Source organism: Ochlerotatus camptorhynchus, unplaced genomic scaffold (assembly GCF_037179485.1).
Source record: "Ochlerotatus camptorhynchus isolate MF236.1 unplaced genomic scaffold, CSIRO-AGI_Acam_v1.1 ptg000503l, whole genome shotgun sequence".
Taxonomy (NCBI): Eukaryota; Metazoa; Arthropoda; class Insecta; order Diptera; family Culicidae; genus Ochlerotatus; species Ochlerotatus camptorhynchus.
In genome coordinates, this window is record NW_027040988.1 from 5,471,611 (window position 1) to 5,481,871 (window position 10,261).

The following is a 10,261-nucleotide window of genomic DNA, read 5'->3' on the forward strand; positions in this document are numbered from 1 at the left end:
ATTGATGCTTCTATAAGTGCAAAAATTTGTGCGTTTTCTTTTCATCAAAAACGCTTTTTAAAAGCACTAATTCGGATGGTTTTAAATGTACACCTCAAGAACATCTATCAAACAATGTTTTAACATCAAAATTTTCATTCACATTTCACTTGCACTTGAATTTTTACGAGCTTTTTTCGCAAACACATTTTCATTCGAGAAAACTCAATGTTTCGCTTAGTAGAAAATTACTATGACATGAAAATCTGACTCTACGAACTTCACACTTTCACCCCGTATCATCATATAAACATTACTTTATTAAAATACGCGTGAAAATCCTTGTCGAAATGTTGACAAAAACATACCATTTTTGTTTACGTTTTTCTAATCGTCCTCGACCCGTCAACTGATAGTGCCCCTTCCCTATAAGTAAGCCAAATACATCGAGACGATGCAACGCAAAAGCGCAGTTTTATGACTATTTCCGCTCTTTTGAAAGTCAGCGAGATTGTTCAGTAGGGTAGGGTGGGCAATGCGCAATATTTAATTTGCTGAATTTTCTTTGAGAACCAGAATCATCTTTCTTTCAAAGACTGGATGTTCTCGTTAATTGTATTAATAAAAATATATAATTTCAGGTCATATTCAATTAATAAGCTAAGATTCTAAACGAATTGAATTAATTTTGTTTTGTTTTTTAACAGTTCGAGTATCAACTGTCGCGTTTCCCTGTGCTTAAAGATGGGAAAATGTTGTTTCCGTGTTGTTTGGTTAAAGCAAGTGGATTCCAGTGGATGCACGGTATCGGATTGGGCCAAGAAACATTCAGAAACGGAAGTGTTCTGCAAAATCTGTAGAAAATCATTTTCGATTACGAAAGGATTCCAGGCCATCGATCAACATGCGAGGTCCGCAAAACATAGAGATGCATGGATCGCTCAACACGGTGCTAACCAAATGCATCTAACCGTAGAGCAAGAAGCGGGGTCCTCTGGAACAGTTCCGAACAAAAAACTTCAATTATTCAGCGCTCGAGAAAACTCCGCTAAAGCTGAAATATTGTGGCTTTTGAAATGCATTGCAGCCGATTTCCCAGTATCGTCGTGTGACGGAATTCGAGAGACGTTCTGCGAAATGTTTCCCGGAGGAGTGCCTAGTGATTTCTCGCTTGGAAGATGTAAAGCTCGATACGTGATCACTGACGCACTGGCACCATACTTTCGTGAGCAGCAGCTAATAGAAATTCGCAGCTCTCACTACACCCTTTGCTACGATGAAACAACGAATGCCGCCGGAAAGAAGGAGCTACAGATTTTGCTACGATACTGGTCACAAAAACAATCCCGAGTCGTCATTATGTATCTCGAGACATTCTTCATCGGATCAGCAAAAGCGGAAGATGTGCTGCAGAAACTTAACGACGCCTTGCAGAACGCTTCATTACCACGTAGTAATATGATCATGTTAGGTAAATAATCTACATATTTCTTGGAAACTAATATTTAATAATGCTTTCATTTATTGCAGGAAGTGACGGTCCAAATGTAAACAAGAAAATCGAACGTCTTATGAACGAGCAATTGATCGAGGAAAGAGGAAAATCTTTACTCTCTGTGGGAACTTGCAACATCCATATACTTCATAATGGATATCTCAAAGGACTAGAGGAACTAGGAGAAGATGCTTCAGATCTGATTGTGTCTGTTTATCACTTTTTCAAAGGCTGGCCGGCCAGATGCGAAGACTACGAAAAAATTCAGTCAGAGGTTGGTGTGCCAACCCACAGGTTCATTAAGCATGTATCATCCAGGTGGCTGACTATGGAGCAAGCTGCGGAAAGAGTAATCGAACAGTGGCCTGCTGTAACAAAATACTTCACGGACTTTATTCCAAAGAAGCGTGCTTCGTTAGCTAAGAAAGCTAACTATTTGAAAATCCGCAAATTCATCTCAAACTCGACAATGAAAGCTGAGTTACTGTTCGTTACAGAAAGCGCAAGAATCTTCACAAAGTTTACAGGTTCGTAAATAAGCAAACATTTCTTAAGTGATGTCTATAATAGTTAGTATAATAGTTACTAACAAATGGACTCAGTACTTGTTTTAAAAAAGTAAAATTTGAAAAACATTCATTGCCGTAAAAAATATTTAGAATATACTTTAAAGAACTTTCAATGTTACCCCGTTTTACGGTATCAGTTTTAAGTGAAATTTAAGTTCACTTTCCAGCAGATAGATAATAAAAAAATGTTCAGCAATCTTTGGCAACATTTTTTTTATGAATTTTATTGTCAAGATTTCAATGATATATGAGTTGATGTATGCTGGTTTCCAAGGAAATTTTTAGAGGACTTTGAGTCTACTTTGTAGTGGATTTTGAGTTCATTCTTTAGTGGACTTTAAATCAATTTATAGCAGTTTATTATGATGCAAATTATATGTGTCGGCTAGTTTTCAAAGTGGATTTTGAATACATTTTGCGAAAAGTTGCCAGCATCTTCAGAATATATTTGGATTTTGAGACCATTACTAAGAGATCTTTGCGCTTTTTTCATTTGTGTTCTTTTTTAGTGGACTCTTCAGGTGGATTCGTGACCATTTTACAGCAGCCTCTGGATTATTTTTAGGCAAATTTTGTGGACTTCGAGTCCACTGTTCGATAAGATTATTATGTTACCCATCTCTGCCATAATTTATGAGTGAACTTTGAGACCATTTCCTTTGTATTTTTTTCCAGTGATTTTGTGACGTAACCAACTGTTTAACGGTCTTCACTTTTTTAAAGAAAATTGTTCAGCACTCTGCTATCAGTTTTCAATTAATTTAAGACCAAGATTGCAGTTAATTTTTAAGAAGTTTTCGAATCCTGATTTCAGTAACAACTTTTTAGTGTACTTTGAGTCCACTCTGAATTGAACTTTGATATAATTTTCCATCAATTTTAAGTGAGCGCATGTTGATACCGTTTTTAATGATTTTTGATTTTATTTTAGTGTTTTTTTTTTAGATTTTCTTTAAACTTCAAGTCTCAAATTGTGAGAAAAATTTCCAACAATCGTTGCGATTTTATTTCATTTAGAGCTAGAGACTTCTCTGTAATACTTGATTTCTCTTCCAGTGGTCCTTGCGATCATTGTCAGTAGCTGTTGAAAGCAATCTTTGAGTTCATTCTTCAGTGTTTTTGGTTGCAGAACCAACACACGCTTGATTGATGTCAAAGCAATCGTAAAATTTTTATCACCATTTATTGCGTTTTCTTTAAATGTCTAACATTCTCAAAAATGAAAAAAAAAATATGGAGCTGCCAAAATATTTTAGCTTCTACACATTTTCAATGTATTTAAACTTTATTACCCTTGAATAATGTTTAATACTAGGTTTAATACCTTAGTAATTCACAACTTTCTTAAATGATTTACTATTTGTTTTATTTTATTTATTATGTAGGTATGTTCCAAAGGGAAGAACCGTTAATCCATGTTATGTATAAAGAGCTCGAAACGCTTGTTCGAACACTCGTCGGAAGGGTGTGTAAGCCAGACGCTTATAAATCGAATAGTATTCCGGATGAAGCAGTTTTCAATGCCGAAAATTTGCTGCCATCAGAAGTAATTGTGATAGGGACGGAAATATCAGATCAGTTAGCGCCGTTGAAGGAACTTGATAGAATTAACTTCCTATTGAACGTGCGTAAGCACTATATCGCAGCTTGCAAGCATATTCTGCAAAAGGCTTCACTGAAAAATTCGTTCATCAAATCCTGTCGCTGTCTTCATCCAGACGACAGAAAATCAAACCGAAGCGTCAAAGAAATAGTGCATATCGCCAAATCACTTCCTTTGAACATCAAAATAGACGCTTTGATCGATGAATGGAACTTGCTTCGATTGGAAGCCGAGGAACCTATGAGTGGAAGAATTGACGATTATTGGACTCAATTTTTATCCAAAAAATCTCCTAGTGGAGATTATAAGTATCCTTTAGTCATACAAGTGATTAAAGCCACTCTCAGTGTCTCCCATGGAAATGCTGAAGTTGAGCGCGGGTTTTCTAAATCTTCACGTGTTTTGACGGAAGACAGGGCTTCCATGAATGAAAGAACCCTGAACGCTTTAATGACTGTTAAAGCTGTTCTCAGACAATTCAACAATCAACCTCATTTGGTTCCTGTAACGAAAGAACTTCTGCACATGGCACATGGTGCTCATCAACGATACAAGTTGTTCTTAGATGAAGAAAGGAGGAAGGAGGAGATGAGTAAACAACAAGAGATTGAAGATGCTGAGAAAAAACGAAATGTTGAGGAAGGAGCAAAAGCTAAAGCTAAACTGGAATTGTACATAAAGAAAACGGAGGAAGAGCTACAGTCAATGCGAAAGGAAGAGAATGAAAAGCGACGTACTGCAGATAAGTAAGCTGATATAATTGTAACGGTGGTGATTGAAAAACTAATACACTATATTCCAATTTCAGATTATTTGCGGAAGCAAAGGATAGATTAAAAATCGCCATTAAAAACAAAGATATGGCTGAAATAGAGCTGGCTCAAGCCATGCTTGATGGTGTCGAGTCAGTGCGCAAAAAGCAAGCGTCGCAAAAACGAGCAGCTGACAGCATGGAGGAAATAGTCAACAAGAAGAAAGCAACTGTTATAACTAACTACTTCGGAAAGAAGTAGTACTAATTTTCCTATTTTGGATCCTCTATTAGCTGTCACTAGATTCATGTACTATTCATTGTTGATTTTAAACTGTTTATTAATAAGGTGAACGTTAACCTGATACTTTAACTAGTCAAATATATTGGTTCCATGCAATCTGCATTCAAAGTTGAAGTCATCATTACGTTTCTGTGGACCACTCAGTGTTCGCTGAAGGATTGTTTACGTCCTGATGATGGATGATAACAAACTTTAACTGGAAAACAAGGAGAAATTCATACTAATCAAAGAATCTAATCTCGACACAGAAGCATAAGATTAGGTTGAATCACATTAAATTCAACCCAGAAATAGACATTCATTTTACATTTTTTTTGCAAAAAATGTTAATTAAAACAAGTGGTTCATTATGGGATGCTGAAAGCTTTAGGGTTTTAATTTGGAACATCTGATTATATGTGCTGTGCTTCCGTAATTGGTAATTTTCCGTTTGATTTAATCAATATTTTTCATAAAATAGATACTGAATAGTTGTGAAAGGAAATGGATTTAACCGGATAATCGCTCCAGTTTTTCTGACCAATTACAATAATACCAATAGTGCACTAAACGAAGCGTTCAAATTTAATAAGAGGCGTAATGCATTAGGAGATGCTATTAGATAACGAATAGTATTGCGAACTCAAAGCTGACAAAAACTCATATGGGACTGATGTGCAGCCCTGCCTGTAAGAAAACTGACAACATATAAGTGCTTGTATACAATACCAACCGAGGGTCACAGTCTCGCCATTCAACGCTCAAAGCTTGAGCGTATTTGTTCAAATGAAATACTATATGGATGCGCATGAAAGCTAGTAGAATTGCCAGTCTTCTTGGTACGTTGTGTTCCATCGAACAGCTGAAATTTAGATGTGTTTTCCTGCAGATGAAGACGGATTATATAGGTTGTTGTATTATAAAACACGCAAAAACCATACAATAGCGATTGTTTTTATTAACGATAATTATAATGAATTTTCATAGCATAATGTTAAAAATGTAACACACATTTTGGGCAACAATTATGAATTTGGAACAGGTTTACTGAAAAAAGGATTTATCTTGAAAATTGAACAAAATGAAAGAGTAGCCAGCAGCAGGCTACTGTAAAAATCAATCACTCATGTCTGTTTACAACAGATACCGATCATACAAGAACAAATACTACTAATATTGACAAAATGCTTAAAATCTTCTTATACATTTTTAAATTGGAGCTCAATAAGTTCTACTTGGGTCTTCTTTTTTGGTCACTTTTTGTGCCTTAAAAGTCACTTAATGGTCACTTTTTTACTCATTTTAGTCACTAAAATCACTATTTTTGGATATATTTGGTGCTATCAGCCCTGCAACTGTATAAAAACAGAATACTTCATCATTTCTTATTTGTGATGGAGTAATGCGACCTGCATTAAACTAAGGACACGGGATATACCACAATAGATCAAATTACTGGTCGCAGTGGTTCTGTGTCCTAAACAGAGGGGAAAAAAATGCTCATAAATATGTATGTTTCTTCGTTCTTAATAATAATTCATGACAGAAGAAGCTTTCACGAAACGTGTGATGCAAAAACATCGGATTTATATTATTTTATTATTTTTCCGACTCAACTTTCAAAAAAACAATCGATAACCAGGGAGCCAGGATGATGTTTTATGCTAAATATATTTGTGATAAATCTGCTCAAAGCCCAATTAATATTCGATTAATCACCAATCTAATCGACATACCAACTGTCACACGGAAATTTTTTGCTTCATCGCCCAAATTATGTCCAATCATCACCTGAGCTGCCGAAACGGAATAGCTCAATTAGATCACGGTTAATAACGGCGCTTCCTTGCCTCCCGTACTTACCTACCAATCTGATGCCTCACACGCTTTAAAACGCACATTACCCACCGTAAGCTAAATATCTACCGCCTTTACAAATCCGATGACTCGCCGATGGTTGTGAACAAAGCAAAAATCGCAAAACTGCCGGATCGCGCACATGGCATGCCGCTTCGTCACTCTTTAATCGCGGACAATAACAATAAACATTAGCAAACGATTGTTTTGCTCTGCGAACCCCGACTGTCAGTTTTGTCTGAGTCTAGTTGCCAGGTTCAGTGGATCGTCGCTGTGGCCAATTTCCTATTCGGTCACGCAGTTTTTTTTTCTCTCTCTACAGGTCTATCGTCCAGTGTCCGTTCGTGGTTTATTTAATTTGCTGTTTTACTTTGCACATTTTGTTACAGCAGTCTCTTTTTACGATCATGTCCAAATGTTGTACCACACTACTCGATGATTAACTGCAAATTTGACGGCGTGGTAATTTCCGATTCATTATACCCGGGTGGTGCGAGAGCATGTGCGAATTGGGCATCGCGAAACGAGCGATGATGAATGCCAACATGATACAAGGCATTAGAGAACAATAGAAATCCAGTAGTTGAAGCGTTTATGTTAAACAAAAACCGACATAATCGCAACATCCATAATTACAACAACAACAACTGCGGCGGAGAGATAACCTTTCTATTTGCATCATTTAGCATGTCGTCGTCGTCGGTCGTCGGATGTTATAGTTGTTGGTGAGAAATGTGGATGGGAATTTGCATACAGAGAAGCTCTAAATACAAATGATACTTATCACAAAGCTTCTTGCGAGTGGAATTTCGCAGTGTTTGAGACACTATAATAGCAATTCGAAAGACACACGTCTACTCACGTGAATGAATAGGTTTACTCCGAAAGGTAATTTGCTCTTTGCAGTACCTATGTATGTATATGTTTTTTTTTTTTTTTTTTTTTCTTGGTTTGTTTTTTCCGTCGATCTTGTTTTCCGTGCTGAGCACCAATGCTACCGACGTGCCAGGAAGGCAGCTCCCACACCTGGACCCTACCTATCGACCCATCAACTCATGAACCGGGGACCAACGGCTTTACTTCCCATCCGAAGGAAGGCGTGATCAGAGATGTTATGCCTCAGAACATCCCGGCGGCGCCGACTGGGGTTGAACCCAGGCCTGCTGGGGTGAGAGGTCATCACGCTTACCACTACACCATCGGCGCCGTTATATGTATATGTAATTGAACTCTTTTAAAGGAGCACTGAAAGCAGTAGGTACGTTATCACTTTTCATTGCTATTGGCGTTGACGGCACCGTCGAAAAATTTGCTCTTCCAACAAATATTGACAGTTTCTTAAGGGAATTTTCGGTGGAGTGAAAGGATAGTACCAAGTCCGCCATGTTTCACGCACAGTCTGACGTTTGCTTATGGATTTTCTCATAGGAGTAAAGAGCTACAGAGTCGCCGTCAACGCCAATTAAGAGAGGAAGTTATTGGAAATTAGCAGCTGGTTGCAAAAATATTATGTAATAATAATGTTGCTTTTGGGATGAAACTGGTCAAGCCCTAACCTGCAGGCAAAGCAAATGGCATATGCACAAAATGTAGACATAAATTGCTTACTTCATCTGTAGATATTTCTTGTGAGAGCTGTCCCTAGTTGTCACAAACCGGAAAAGGTAACTGCTGTAGGGCTCATTTTAGTCACAAACAAGTTGCTCCAACTTCGTGTGACAGATGTGTGCTACTTGGGGTAATAGTTGTTCTTACAACAGCCTTTAGTGAACATGCAACTTTTCCACAGTCAACTTTTTCGTACAAACCCTGAAAAAGATAATTTTCTGGATTTAAACGTGCGGGAAAGTATTTCACCTACCCGACACTGTGCAACGAGAGTCTCGTTGTGTCCATCCCGAAGGCCAACGAAAAAGCCAAGGTGTTCGAACGGATGGTGAACCGTCGACTTAAGATGTTCCTTGAGACCAACAGCTTGCTCAACCACCAACAACACGCCTTTCGACAAGGTTTCGGTACGTCTACGTACTTTGCCTCCTTGGGGGACATCCTCAAGGAAGCCTACGACCAGGAACACCACGCGGCAATCATCTCATTGGACATCTCCAAGGCCTTCAATCGGACGTGGGCGCTAGCTGTCCTGAGAAAACTTGCAAACTGGGGCTTGAAGGGGCACATGATGTCTTTCATACGAAACTTCCTGACCGACCGGTCATTCCGTGGTCAAGAAGTTTCAGCGATGAGACCGGGGTTCCTCAAGGCTCTGTTATCGCTGTTTCTGGTAGCTATGAACGGGGTTCCCCAGCTACCTGGGATCCACATGTTTGTTTACGCTGATTGTGGCCACCGGTCCCACACAGATCCGAACCCTACGGCAAGCGCAAGCGGCAGTCTCTGCCGTTGTTAAATGGACCGACTCGATGGGCTTCCAGCTGTCCACCAGGAAGAGCATCCGAAGCCTCGTATGCCCGTCTCATCATCGAGTCAATAGCACCCCAGTTACGATCCACGACCAAGCCATTCCGACCAGGAAAACAGTTCGCGTCCTCGGCGTACTGATCGACCGAACGCTTTCCTTCGACCAGCATTTCCAACAGGTAAAAAATAACTGCCGCTCTAGACTCAACCTTGTTAAAACGATCTCTCGGCCTCACCGATCCAACAACCGCGATGTTCGGTTCCGGATGGCGCGAGTCATCATCGACAGTAGGTTGCTTTACAGGACGGAAATTACGTGTATCGCCTCCGAGAAGCTGGTTAGAACCCTAGAACCGGTCTACAACAACTACATCAGCATCATATCTGGTCTCCTGCCATCCACTCCAGCAGACGCTGCATGCGTCGAAGCGGGTCTTCTTCCTTTCCGGCACTGCTTAAACGTAAATATTTCCACAAAAGCCGCTGCTTTTTCCGATTATCATTTTGCGCTTGGAGTCGACTGGATGAAAAGACAGGCCCTTCTCTCCTATGATAACCGAAGTAGGTATGCTTGTGACTAGCCATTTGATCCTGGACGGAAAACTCTTTCGGGGCTCCTGACCGATTTACAAACCATCTCTGTCTATCGCTAGAAAGTTTGAGCATTGCGTTGTTTGTAAATTACAGGTTACGATTGCGAAAAAAATCGACAAGAAACGGAGATAACCTTATTCGCGAGATGGAAAACGAAGGAAAGTTCGTGCGAGCCGCAGATAGTTCGGATAGTGGTCACGATGAGCCGCACAACATCAATAGCTCAGTGTGTTCGGATGATCGGAGTCAGGAACCGAGCGGAAGTGAAGCAGGATGTGAAAGCGATCACGAGCATGACGAAAGCGCTGGTTCGATCACGTCGAACACTCCAGATTCTCCAGGAAGGTCGAGTGAAAATTATGAATGCGTTGATCAGGTAAGCATGGTGAACAACGGGACACCACCGGAGGAACCGAATGGAACAAAATCCGAGACTGTCGAGAAGATCGAACGCTTGGAGAAGTTCATAGCGGAGTTGACGAAAACGTTGAGCACGTATGAACGATCGGGTAACAGGACGTGTCCCGTTGTTGACGTTAATTGAAGCGTCCCCCACGATTCGAGCGACCGCGCGGATGGCATTCATGCCACTGTGAGATGGGATCACATCAGACCTTTCCCGAGTGGTATTGCCGCGAACAAAATGTGGGAGGAATGGAACCGCTTTATAGAGAATTTTTAAATAGCGGCCTCCCTGGGAAACGCTGTCAAT

At 39.8% G+C, this 10,261-nt stretch overlaps 1 protein-coding gene across 1 annotated transcript; it reads left to right on the top strand.

Moving 5' to 3' along the window:
• The first annotated feature begins 618 nt into the window (after positions 1-618).
• On the top strand, positions 619-9,414 carry LOC135712784 (uncharacterized). The gene is made up of 6 exons (XM_065235840.1): positions 619-1,450; positions 1,510-2,001; positions 3,429-3,667; positions 8,441-8,818; positions 8,898-9,134; positions 9,364-9,414. Exons 1-6 carry the CDS (start codon positions 724-726, stop codon positions 9,412-9,414), a joined length of 2,124 nt encoding a protein of 707 aa, XP_065091912.1. The 5' UTR covers positions 619-723.
• The last annotated feature ends 847 nt before the right edge of the window (positions 9,415-10,261 follow it).